The sequence below is a fragment of the Podarcis filfolensis genome, assembly GCF_964270895.1.
Source record: "Podarcis filfolensis genome assembly, chromosome: 1".
Lineage (NCBI taxonomy): Eukaryota > Metazoa > Chordata > Lepidosauria > Squamata > Lacertidae > Podarcis > Podarcis filfolensis.
Window position 1 is genome coordinate 75,178,500 of NC_139604.1, and position 13,915 is coordinate 75,192,414.

At 39.3% G+C, this 13,915-nt stretch overlaps 1 protein-coding gene across 2 annotated transcripts in view; it reads right to left on the reverse strand.

Moving 5' to 3' along the window:
- Positions 1-551: 551 nt before the first annotated feature.
- LUZP2 (leucine zipper protein 2) overlaps positions 552-13,915 on the reverse strand; it is a 301,757-nt gene continuing 288,393 nt past the window's right edge. For both annotated transcript variants that reach the window (XM_083599819.1, XM_083599820.1), the window contains 2 exons: positions 3,003-3,083; positions 552-983 (listed from right to left, as the gene is read on the reverse strand). In XM_083599819.1, the coding sequence (XP_083455945.1) occupies positions 879-983; positions 3,003-3,083 (186 nt within the window). In that variant the 3' untranslated portion in view covers positions 552-878. The remainder of the gene's footprint in view (positions 984-3,002; positions 3,084-13,915) is intronic.

The window sequence follows — 13,915 nt, forward strand, 5'->3', positions numbered from 1 at the left end:
GACAATAAATGCTTCTTTCTACATTGCCTGATTAAGAGGATAAGAAGCCCCCAAACCTTTAAGTAGTCTGTTATATCCTTTGAACAGTAGTTTAAGTGTAGGGATGATTGTGCAGGTTCTCATGGGATGGCAAGACAGAGGAATGTCCTCCAGCATCATTTGGCAAATAAGCATCTCAGGGATAAGACTCAGCTAGAGAATCCCCCTTCAATACAATTATTGTACTAGTGTACACAGCCCTGAATAACACAGCCCTGAGTAAGCCCAGATACCTTAAGGACCACCTTATCCTGTTCACTCCAAGTCGATCACTGAGACTATCAGGAGGAGCAGTTAGTGGTTCCCTATGGACCCGAAGCAGCAAGGAGTCAAGGCTTCAGTGTGGTTTTCCCAACTCTAGGGAACTTTCTCCCTCAAGAAGTTAGACGAGCACTGTCCCTACTGAGTTTCAGGCACCTTGCCAAAACCGTCTTACCGGGTTGAATGTGTGCATGTGTGTGCAAAGTTGCTTGTCGACCTCGATATGCAATAATGATACTTATGAAACAGGATTGGTTAATAAAATAAAAATTCTTAATAGCATTTCTTTACAAAACAGAGTGATTTATAATAAGCAAGTTACAGATCAGGGCAGAATAATATTTCAAAAAACTGGACTGTATTACAAAGCATTTTTTTTTCAAACATCCATTTCTCTTGGATTATTGCTGAAAGATACTAATCAATCTATTTCAGAAATCTCTAGACTAATTTACAAACATCCATAAAATAGTGAAAAAATTGCATGCTTTAGAAACCTGGTACATTTTCATGCCTCTGGACTAAAAAGATGAAGACGATAGCAAATGAAGAACGTTTTAAAGAGAGCTGGGTGATGTTTACAGAGTCTTTCCCTTGATTTTAGCCAATGCTTCAGGGTTGTTTTCTTTTCTCTCTGTTGATTTTTTAATTTCTGGTTTCATCCATGGAGGACTGTGTGACTTCTGTTAACAGATGGAGAAAAACGCAATCAGTGTTAAAATATTACAAGTGGGACTTGCAGCACAATGTTGCAAGGAATCTCCAACCTTCGGTACTTTCTTTTAAACACCTGCTGAAAACTTTCCTATTCTGCCAGCCCTATGCAGGCAATTAAGAGTACACCCCCCACAATGGTCTATTGTTTTTATTTTATTTTAGATTTCAACATGTTTTTTAACTTTTTAGGATGTTATTGTTTGGTTTTATGTTTTTATATCGCTGTAAACCATGGTATATTTTTATGATGCAGCAGTATATACATATTTCTTTTTATAAATAAATGCAATAAAATAAATGAGTGAAATTTCCCTACCCCAAAAGAGAGTGGTAAAATTTCCTTTGGTAAGACCCAGGCTCCCTTGAAAGGCATGTAGCAAATCACTTGCCTTGCAAGGCTTTCAGAGCCTCAGCAACAGCAAGGGGGATTTTTCTGTTTCACTCCAGACCAGGAGAAGAGGAGAGAAATCTTGCTCACTGGCATTCCCTCCCCATTTCATCCACTAGGCTATTTTCAGGAACCCATGTGCACCTGCCATACATGATATCAGATGTGGGACAGGTCTGCTCCCCTTCCTGGGGGACAGTATTGTGGAATGGGATCTGGGACCTCCCAGTGTCCCAGCTGTGGGCGGAGGGATGCCACCCGTGTCATAGGGACTCCTGGCCATGTCACACACCCCAGCTGACCAATCAGAATGGCTAGGGGGCATGGCTGTTTGCTGTTTAAATGATGGCATGGCTGGAGGGCGACCTCCTTTTGCCTCCCATTAACCTAAACATTTGTGTCCGTGTGTTTATTATTTAAGGGAACTGTGGGACCCGGGGCCTTGACATGCAAGTAAGGGGTGGGAGAAATGAAGGGGGAAGGAAAAACAAACACCAGAAAGGGTGTTTAGGAAGACTTCAGCCTGTAACTTCAGGTGTAACTTCAGCCTGCAAAAAACATTTTTGTTTAGGTAAGCTTATCCAGACATGTAGAATGGTGACATGCTTTAATTTGGTTTTAGCTTATCATTGATTTTAATTATTTTTGAATGTTAATATACTGCAGCTGTTTTTAACTATTTGTTTTTACTGATAATTGTATTATTTAATCCTTGCTGCAAACAGCTTTGAGGTTTCATTACAGTCAAGTAGTATGTAAATCTTGTGGAATAAATAGCTTGTAAACAGGAGTAATTCTCAATATCAGTGCTCACTGGAAGGGAACAGCTTTGCTACAGCAAACCTTATGCTTTCTAAGAAAATACATCCATCCTCTTAATTTTTACATCAGCAAGGTCAGAAGGCATTGGTAAAAAAAAAATAAGAAGAAGAAATCCATATAGCCTGTATTGATAGAACCAAGGTGTCCTGATGGGTAGTGGAAGTTGAGGGAAATATAAAATATTTCCAAGATACAAAACATATAAATATTCTGGATCTTCCAAAGTATTGGAGATCTTTATATTATGTGCTATCTTTTCCAGGATCCATGCATTTTTATACCACATATTTGCCCTGTAAAGTCTCCCATGTTTGTGCTATAGATATTCTGACTGCTGCCAACAGCTTTGTTTTAAGTTCCTTAGAACATAATCATTTATTATGACCAGCCCATATATTTAACAATGAAAGCAGTGAGGTCATTTGTACAGTAATCTTTATGCTAGTCAAAACCTCCTGATATACATTAGACCAGAAATCCTTTGCAAGTGGGCACTCTCATCACAGATGGAAACATGTTTCTCATGCGCCACATCCACGCCAACACACTAATGCCAGTCTTGGGGTCATAAGGACATCTGTTTTGGAGTGTGGTGCTGTCTATGAGATCTGTCAAATGATCGTCCCTGGGTGTCATTTTTTGGAGTGCTTTCATTAATTACTGCACTCAGACATCTCTCGGAATGCAGATGTTTCAGAAATGAAAACAACTGAAGAAAACAAATCTTCACATTTTATAATTTGCTCAGTATTTATAGAGACAACAAGATTAGCACCTGCATATCTGGGTCTGTTTCTGCCACCTTTAGCTGAAGAGAGGTTGAATTGTTCTGGTTTCCTAAGCAAGTCTTGCCAACCTGAAAAGGGAAACCATGGGATCGTGATTCATCCAATCCATCATAATTTGTATCTCAGTCTAGTAGTATACAACAGAAAATAATGGTCCAAGTGTTTCTGAGCACATCAACTCCATATATTTTGTAACATTTGAAGATCTGAATGCAAAGAGTTGGAAATGTATCTCAGAAAGATGCAGCTGGGTGGTGCTCTGGAGCACATTTTCAACAAATATGCAAATAAGAATTTCCCCTTCAAATATTACAGAACAGATATGAAAACATGCAGACCCATTATTTCCTGCAAAGGAGTCCTAATTCATAGCATTATCATTATGTCATAATTAAAATAATGGAAATTATCTGTGGCAAATAAACAGGAAAACTCTCAGAGAGGAACAGAGTATTTAATTATTTTCTTTGCACACACACACAAAAATATTATCCACACACATTTATTCGTGTTATTTAATAAAAGTACATTCTTGTTTCTCTTGCTGAGATAAAGAGTGTTAATTGGCAATTAACCGCAGTGTGGAACTTCAACCGTATTAGAGATGCAGGGTAGCTGACTATTTCACATGTACAGTTTCATGTTCTATCTTTCTATGGGAAATCATTTGAATCTGAACCACACTTCCCCCAAGATATTTAGAATGTGTTCCTGGGGTGTAGCAAAATATCAAGAAGTTGTCATAAATAAGCAGTGACTTCCAAGACACCTAGTACCATCAATATTTTCAAAGACATGTAACATTTCATGCAACAGGACAATTTTATGCTAAGAAATACTTCCTGCATTCTTAATATAAATGTTCTAAATACTCCCCACTTAGGTCATAACTATATTAGTGGCAATAGTGGGAGAGAGGGGAGTTTGGAGGAGAAACAGGAAATAAGAAAGGAGAGGGGAATGGTGTTTGTGAGAACAGGCCCTGAAATAGCGCTCTTTATAATATTACACTGTTTATAATAAGTTGGGAATTGCTCCTTGGGTTGCAAAATCAGTGTCACATGAAACAATGGCCATTAACTTTGATGGCATTTAGAGAAAATCATGGAGGATGACTTAAAACAGTGTTGGCATCCGACTGTCTTGGGAGACAATGGAAGAGTGTGCCTTTGGGGTTAAAGTCAAACCACTGGACATTTATAGCACCTGCTGTGTCTATAGAGACAGATAAGGGAGAGACATGTTTTATTGCAGCTGGGGCAGAGGAAGGCATCCAGTTTTGCTGGTACAGGTGCACCATGGCATTTCTTTTTTCCTGCACCTCCCAGCAGTCATTCCTCCTCTGGTCACTGCTGTGGATACATGACCTGACACTCTGTCTCCAGGCATTGTGATTGTTAATGAGTTAATGGCTAATAGTAATAGTGACTTTACAGAGACTCTTAAGTCTGGAGTTCAAGAATTAGTTGTTGGTAGCAACAACAGGAGAGAGCTCTTGTCTTTATGTTGGCCACTGTGAGAAACAGAATGCTGAACCAGCTGAACTACTGCTTTGACCCACTAAGATTTGGCAGCATGTGACCCATAGATGAAACCCAACTGTCTGCCATCCAGTTAGATTGCTGTTGGCCACCACACAAGCAAAAGAACAAGGAAACTGCAGTCTTGCCTCCCATACTATTTTTATTTTTTTGTTACTGTAGGATCAACTTAGCTTGAGTAATCTGCACAGAATACTTCCAACATGGGGTGTTCAAGAGAAAACAAAGTTTCAGTTTTCCAAAGTTCCTTGTTGTGAACTTCAACAGCCCATCTTCTTACAGAAGACAGCATTCAAGACTGGACCACCAAGCAGCCCATCGGTCTATTTGCAGCAGAATCCTATGCGTGTGTACTCAGAAGTTGAGTCACAATGTGTACAGAAGCAAACAACCCAAACTACACACCTGCATTTCTTGCATGCAAGTGCTCCACTCCTTTGGATAGCAGTTTTTTGTGTCTTACACTGATAGATCAGGGATCTTTCATAGGGATTATAGTTCATGTGTTTTACAAAATATGGAACAATTAGGTAAATACTGAAACATGTTACAATGTAGGAAACAGATTTTTGTGTGTGGACGTAATTAAAAAAAACCACATAGTTTTTACATAAAATGTTAGAAGTGAAGAACATGATCCCTCCCACTCTCAGCATGATTTCTCATCTTGGCCCCTTTGGAGCTAGTTACTGTGGAGACAGGATACTATGCTGAACATACCACAATTCTCAAACCACCATGTCTTCCTCCTCCTCTCTCTTGCTATGAGTGCCTGGAGTATTGACAACCTGTCAGACACACCAGCTGCTTTTACTTATGAACAATAACAATAACCCCATCCGTGTCAATTGGCAGAGACAAAACCAAAATATAATGCCAACCCAGAGTTGCATGGTTTGTGAAGGAGTGATAGTTCCATCCAAAGTGGAGTGACTAACAGCCTTGTGTGCAATCGACTGTGCCATGAGCAATGTATCCTTTCACATATGGATAAGCATTTTTCTTCTTAGATGAGATATAAGGTTTATGAAGCAGGTCTTGATCTCATCCAAGTTAGGCTGCCACAGCCGCTACTGCTGAAGCTGCACATATATAATAATTCCTGTTGTTTTGGCTCATCCTTCCATTCTTAGACATCCTTCTGGCTCTCATCCATTGACAAGATCTATCCATCTTAGAGAACATCTGGTCTGATACTTCATGGATATAAGTTTCAAAACCCTTAAAATCAAATGATAAGAGTGGACAAGATATTCAACCAGGGCAGCTGGGTTGTGTTCTTTCATTCTCTCATCTAGGTAGTTTTGGTTGTAGGTGGACCGAAATGCCTTTCTCCATTCCATTGCCTTATCCACAGGCAGAGAAAATGGGAGAGGAATTTCAGAGAAAGATGGTGTAAAATAGGGTTAAAAGGGATTAAAAATTTGCCGACACAGTTTACTATTGATATTCAAGGCAGCAGTACTCCTCCCAGTGGCCAAAAGCCACCATTTTTGTACTTCAGCATGTCCCTGGGAGCTGGAAGCTCAGGATTCAGAATTGTGCACAAAGGCTACAAAAATAAGATAAGCTTCTTCTTCTTCTTTGGCGATCACTCGTAGCCGAGTAAGAGTGTCTTCCATAAACACGGTTTTAACAATGAGTTCATAAGTGACTATAGAGGCCAATTCTGGATCCACACATCCTTCCACAGTGGGGACATTGGTTTCCAGGTGGGAGTTGATCACGGTGTGGATTTGCCAAGCGTGCCTTCCTCTTAGCACATTTCTCCCTTGCGTCCTGAGTTTGAGTGTCTTCAAAGCCCATGGCACTTTTGGTAAAGGCTGTTCTCCAACTGGAGCGCTCGCAGGCCAGTGTTTCCCAGTTGTCAGTGTTTATACTAATTTTTTTTAGATTTGCCTTGAGACAGTATTTAAACCTCTTTTGTTGACCATCAGCATTACGCTTTGCATTTTTAAGTTCGGAATAGAGTAGTTGCTTTGGAAGATTATCATCAGGCATCTGCACAACATGACTAGTCCAACAAAGTTGATGTTGAAGAATCATTGCTTCAACACTGGTGATCTTTGCTTCTTCTAGTACACTGATATTAGTTCGCCTGTCTTCCCAAGTGATGTGTAAATTTTTTTGGAGACACCGTTGATGGAATCTTTCAAGGGGCTGGAGATGGCATTTATAAGTGGTCCATGTTTCACAAGCATATAGTAAGGTTGGTAGTACAATAGCTTTGTAAACAAGCATTTTGGTTTCCTTGCAAATGTCCCAGTCCTCAAACACTCTGCACTTCAATCGGGAGAAAGCCGCACTCGCAGAGCTCAGGTGATGCTGGATTTCGGCATCAATGTTGGCCCCCAAAGGAGTCCCTTCAAAGTTCCCTTTTCCAGTGTAGACCTCCAAGGTGTCTTGGACATAGCTTATCACTTCCTTTGTACAATAAAGCAGTTTCTCCTAATTTGCTGGTAGAGGCATGGATCAGTTTCATTCCATGGATTAGGTTCACTTGCCATGGATAACTGAGAACACAAGGCTAAAACTGTAAACTCTGTTGAAAACCCATGGCCTGAATCTGACCCATTAAGCCACTTTTGGTGCCTACCGCCCCCACTTCCATTTTGCATTAGCCAGTTTAGAATCATCAGTGACATCCAAAATCACATCCAATATCACATCCACTTTGATTTTGGGCAACCACAGCGGGCTAAATGGAAGTCCCTTGCATAAGCAAAACGATGCCATTGGGTGTCACCCTCTGTACATACCCTTGAATGTTATTACTTTTAACCATGCCCAAGAAGGGGATATTAGCAACTGGCCAGTACAGTAGTTACTTAGATATTCCAAATCCAGAGAGGGTTTATTGTGGAGTGATATTACCACTGCCTCGTTCAAGCAAGCAGGCAAGGCCACCCACTCTCGCAAGGAGGCATTAGTCACCTTCCTGGCACAGCCAGTTGTCCCCTCCTTGCTAGTTTTATCAGCCAAGAGGGGCAAGAGTCCAGAGCATATGTGATTTACCTAATCAATCCACCTCATCCACATCCTTGAGCCTTAGTAACTGAAACTCATCCAACACAACAGGACTAGACAGTGATCTGGACACCCCATGAGATTCATTTGCTGCAACAGCAGAGTCAAAACATGGTTTTATTATAGTTCAAGAAATATGTTCAATAGATATTGAAGTAACTGCCGGTCAGCATTTAGCCAAATACCAAGAATTAGCACAAATTAAGTCAAAGCTGCATGATTATTTAATTCCAACAGTTATATTGCAGCATTTTACTGGGTGTGGGTGTATATTATAGCAATTCAGAGAATGAATAAGGTAAGCATCTTACAGGCTACTGATAATTACTACTGTGTAGTATCAGGAAAGTGATTTAACAGAACAATCAGGCTATACATTTCTAAGGCCAAACAAGGGGACTTTGAAAGACAATTTTACTAAGGTATTATTCATTACTTTTGGAGGGCAGCTCTATTGCTGGAACACCTGAACAAAACAAAAGGACTCATAAATGTGTCTTTGTATTATTAAAACAATAGATTTTGGGAATCTAAAAGGGTCTATTCCATGAATGTAGTAGCTTTAATATAATGAATATGGACTTATTACATGCTGATTATACAAATGACATTGCCTCAAGGCCTCACCCATATTTAATGTGCTGGCATTTTAGGTCATCTTATAACTTTTTCCTCTCTCTCTTTTACTGGACTGTGTACTCACTTCCCTGTGTGTATAGAAGCCAGCACACCATAAAACCCTGCTTCAAACATGCACAAAAAGCTTCAGGCAGCAGTATTGCAATGCTTCTCTGAAAGAAAGAACACAGAATTACATATTCAATAAAGATAGGGCATTGCACTACTGGTGCTGAACTGCAGCTGGTAAGTATCACCCCAATACTGATTTTACAAATACAGTATTGTTGTGAACAGGGATTTTCAAAGGCTTATTTGAGTTGATGAGGAGGTGAGAGTTTGTTTCAAATTAGTCCTAATATAAATGAGATTACCCAGCAAAAGCAAGCTCACACCTCTCACTGAGTTTGTATACATACTTAAGGTACATATATAAGAGGCTCGTTTACAGTTATATTTTGGGAATGATTCATGTTCTTATGTCGCTGCATTGTTTTACACTTTCTGCATGTCCCGTGATCATATTATAAAGTAGTTGTGTTCCATGTTGTAAATTGAACACTGCTAGGAATAGTTTTTTTAAAAAATTCCAGTTCATTTCTTATCAATAAATATTTTTTTTTTTGCTGTGGCGTGTGCACATTTTTATTCTGAAAAAAGTTTGAGAACCACTAGTGTAGACTCTACTGAGCTAGATGGACCAATGGTCTGACTTGGTGCATGATAGATTCCTATGTTCTTATGATAAAGGTTTTTTGCCACAATTTCCCATGTAGAGACAGACTTTCAGTTGAATGAAAATGATGAATCATTTATTTAATTTTTTAGAAAATGAAAATGTACTGAATCAGGGCAATACCAGAACTCAGAATTACAATTGCATTCAAACACAATATCTCATCTTGCTTTCGTGAGGAAAAGGCAGAAGATGCATTCTACTCATGTGTTTCCCTGGTGTGTGAAGGGAAAAGGGTGTGGTGAGCAGCTATGCCTTTGATGCCATGCATGTGCAAAGAATTTCTTTCTGAAGATGTGAGGGCTGTGTGTGGAAACACAAGGAGGTGGGGTTATTGGAATGTAACCACATGCCAACAATGGGATGTGTTTACTTGGCCTCGCACATTTCTTCCTTGTGCACCAGGTGAAGGCATGAGTAAACATTTTTAAAGGGCCTTAATTTATTAGGTCTGGTGTAAAAGAATGACATGGAGCTACAGTGACTCCATATCCCATTACTCTCTCCAGGGCCAGATTTAGGTTTGATGAGGCCCTAAGCTACTGAAGGTAACGGGGCCCTTCATATGTCCAGCTGTCCTTTGTCAACAACAAATTGTCACTGTTTTTTGTGTTGAATATATGCTATATGGTAATTTATGGACCTAATAGGTATCTAAAGCCATTTGCACATGCACAATGTTGGCATCCTATATATAGAAATGAGCACACCTGCGATATTTTAAAGAGCAGGCTAGCAGGTGGGGCAGATCATAGGAGCCTACACAACACAAAACACTGTTGCTGTATGTAGGTTTTATTTTATTTGTTTTTTATCTTATATTTTGGAAATGCACATCCAGGTTTTTTTTCCTTTAATTTTTTTGGGGGGCCCCAAGAGAATGGGACCCTATAGCTTGTTTAGCTTATACGTAAATCCAGCACTGGCTCTCTTCTTGTAATATCTAATACAAACAGAATGTGGTTGGACAACATGAGGGGCAGCTCCCCAACAACCTCTCTGGTTGCTGGGCAGCCAAAAGGTGCTGAAGTCACACCATGCACCGTACAGTGGTACCTCAGGTTACATACGCTTCAGGTTACATACGCTTCAGGTTACAGACCCCGCTAACCCAGAAATAGTGCTTCAGGTTAAGAACTTTGCTTCAGGATGAGAACAGAAATCGTGCTCCGGTGGCGCGGCAGCAGTGGGAGGCCCCATTAGCTAAAGTGGTGCTTCAGGTTAAGAACAGTTTCAGGTTAAGTATGGACCTCCGGAGCGAATTAAGTACTTAACCCGAGGTATGTGTTTGATGTTATAAAGAAAAGAAAAAATGGAGTAACAGCAATAGCTCTGTGTCTCTTTGTGAAAGTAATGATCCTCCATCAGGCTTCATCTCTTTCATAAGGGCATCCAGGCTTGAAGAAAATATAGCTGCAAAAGTTCGTTTAAACTCTTCTTGCCTATGTGCACTCTTTGGGATTTATAGGGTGAGTTTGTGCTTTTTCTGTCACAGAATTTCAATGTGGACTTTCAATCTCTATAGCATGGTACGAAATGAAATTCCATAACACTGCTTGGAAGATTAAGGCCATGATCTCTGGATAATCATCTTGCTTCTCTTACTTAATATCTACCTGCAAGTCCAAGTTGCTCAACAAATGTTTCAGAGTCAATGTTGAAAATGGGGCGATATATTTTCATGTTGCTGTTCTTATTAGCTCTACGTGTACGTGGAGTGACAGACAAATAAAGTATGTGGGAGTTAGGGCAGAGAGGATAGCAAAGATGGATGAGTCTGTATACCCGAGAGGCCATTGTATTAAGCAAGGAGGATACAATTCAGTGGAGATGCAATGGTTGACATGAAATTATCTTTGGAATGGCTGCTCTTGAGAAGGGAGGAATTATGTTATTTTAAGAACCAAGGTACTGAGTTATATTGCACAGTAGGGAGAAGCAACAACACTCCATTATATGCAATATTAAGGCATTTAACTAGGATAATTTAAAACCAAAAAAATGAAGTAATCTGAAAACAAGCCATTCCTTCCCTCAAGAGTTAAAAAAAGAAGTTACATCTCTGGGTTACAGTATGAGATAGATTAGTGACAGCACAAATGAATTTAATATTACCAGGGCCACAGCCCTTTCCTTTTTCATCGAGGCAGCAATTTTGTTTTTCCTAAAGTTCACCTTAAAGGGGGGGGGGGAGTGGCTGCTTATGCTATCAGAGGCCACATTCTACTGTATAATGAAATTATTCTCCTCCCCTGAAAGAAACGTGGGAATTTAAAATGCATATTTTATGGCAAAACATTTCCAAATACTCTTTGTCATATTGTGCCATAATAGTTGCATGTCTATAGATTGAATATGCTGCCTTTGTATTTTTATTGCACGCAAAATATCCATTTATAGCCTAATTAGAAAGTGGAGTTCATCGTTTTTAGACTCATCTTCATTTTGTTTTACGCTGGTTTTAAGGTATATGCTTGTTTCTTGGTGTAAGTCCTATGAATTCCTCTTGTAAAGGAAAAAGAAAAGTGATAAATAAATAAATAAATAAATAAATAATAAATAATTCTGTCCCAATGTTGAAAAGACTTTCTGCATACTTATGCAAATCAGGGTGGAATCAACACACATATAAAAACCGTACTGAAAATGCTTTTTTTTAAAAGCATTTTTAAAAATACATTGAATTTTCTATAAGGCTCGCCATCGCCATCAAGTGTCACATTGTATATTGCATTTAAAACACACTTGAAACGTCTTATTTGCAGCTGTATAGCTGAATCCTAAGTTAGGATGAGCAGACTTTGTTCAGGAGCAGTCCCATTTTCCCCCTCTCTCTGTTTTCCTCTCTCTGTTTTTCCCCTCTCTTTTATGGCTTGATTAAAGTCCCTGGTTGAAATGAAGAACCAGCTAATCTACTTCTTTGTAGACTGTGAATTTTTAAAAACTATCCATCCATCTATCCCTCCATCCCCATAGAAAACACCAAAACATGCAATTAAGGTAGCATTCATCAGAGTTCTAAATTACAGAGGACCAGCAGCAGATCAAATATCAAAATCCTTTTTCTCTGTACTCTCAGCAATACTGGTTTTCAAAAGGCTAGTTCTGGCAATGAAGTAACAGGAAGCTTATACACTGCATATATGTTTCACTTATGGAAGAAATATGACCAGAACTAAATAATTGGACCTCAAATTAACAAAGTCATATTATCAAACTGGCCATTTTACAGATAGCTAACTTTCCCCAAACTCAGATTTTAATTAATCAAGTTTTAAAATATCTGTAATATGGAGCTTTGCGAGGCCAAGGGCAGCCTGAGCAGACAAGATTACAGATGCTTGATAAATGGAGCTAATTGGTGTTGCATCTTTATAATGTCACGATCCTTTAAGTCATTTCTGTGTAGACTCTGCACTGTAGAGCTCTCTTTTGTATCTATGAAATACAACATAATAATTAGAATTTATCCTTGTGGGGGAAGGGGCGGGGGTGGAGAAATGATCTATTTCATTAAATGTATCTCTGCTTCCTGCTTCCCCTTTGTAACATCTTCTTCTCCCTGAACCCAGTTAGTAAATGACATGGATTGTGGGCAGGCAAGTAAAAGTTCTATCAGCCATGCTTTACTGAAATGTCAGATTTGTCCTTACTTGCATGTTTTATATGGGGGAACAACATGGTCTTGACTAATGCTTACATTTTGTTGTTGTTTACTGAGTCAAATGTCAGTAAAAGGAAAGGTTTGGATGGGCAAAAGCAATGATGTTGACAGTTTATGACTACCAAGTGACTGTTAAGGAAAAGTAAGTTTATTTATTTCTGTGTTTCCAAATGAAATATGTATGCTTATGATGCAATGATCATCCTCTTTATGCAGCCACTAGAAAGAGAAAGAAGTGAGGAAATTGTGAAGTGAGATATTAAACTACCTATGACAATCAGAGGCATGGCTCTTGCCTTAACACATTACTCCTTCTTGATCAGTTTAGCATGCTGTTTGATCAGAAAAAGTACCTGGATGCGAAAACTCAAGTGATGAAATATGCAGCTTGATCAGTAAAGTATGTAGAAATTCAGCAAGTTCCAGTAGGTAGCTCAGCCAGTGAATTATACAGCAAAGCTAGGGAAGTACCCAGCTGGGAGCATAAATTATGAAAGTGGCTCAGTCAAGTATGCATCTTCATTAAAAGAATTTGGGAGGAAAAAATAAAATAGTAAAATTCAGCATGTCTCTTGGCTATTAAGTTATGCAAGTGGATATGCAAACGGCAACAATGGGACTACAAAGGTATTCAGCTAAATCAATGAAGCAAGACTCTGCTTAAGAAAACGGCACACTGCAGACCTGCCTGGTCTCATGCAACTTGTTTATTATGGTCGATGAAAATGGAGCAGGTCTAAATTATAAGGATTCCATAGGCTCATTAGAAGCTGGGAATGTATTTTTTCCAGCTTGAAAGAAAAATGAAAAACAGAATAGGGCTCATTTACAATCTTCTCATGCCACCTAGAAGTTACATGTGCTTACTCCTATGGAAGATGTGCAACAACAAAAATTGCTCATTGACCAGTCTATGTGAAAAAGAAACACTAGCCAGACCATCAATCTTCATTCATTTTCAAATGTAACCATGTCTTCACCCTGCACAAAGTGCTAAAGGATTGTACAGTGGTGTATGTTGTGACTGGGGGATGAAAGTGATGTAAGGAGGACCATTTTAAAAGCAAGGAGCAGTCTGGTGTGCTCCAACAAGGTTCATGTTGATATGGTTTGATCCCCCCCCCCCCCGCACCAACTCATACCAAGTAACAGATTAACCCCAATATTTTAAGATTGGTAAAGTTCTTGAATGGAATTGGCACGGGCTTGAAAGTCTTTGCTGTATTACATCTGAGATGGATGTTGATTCAGCAAGCTTAGAAGTTAGAAGTATCTTAGAAGTTAGAACCACTAAACCACCTACTTTGTGAACAC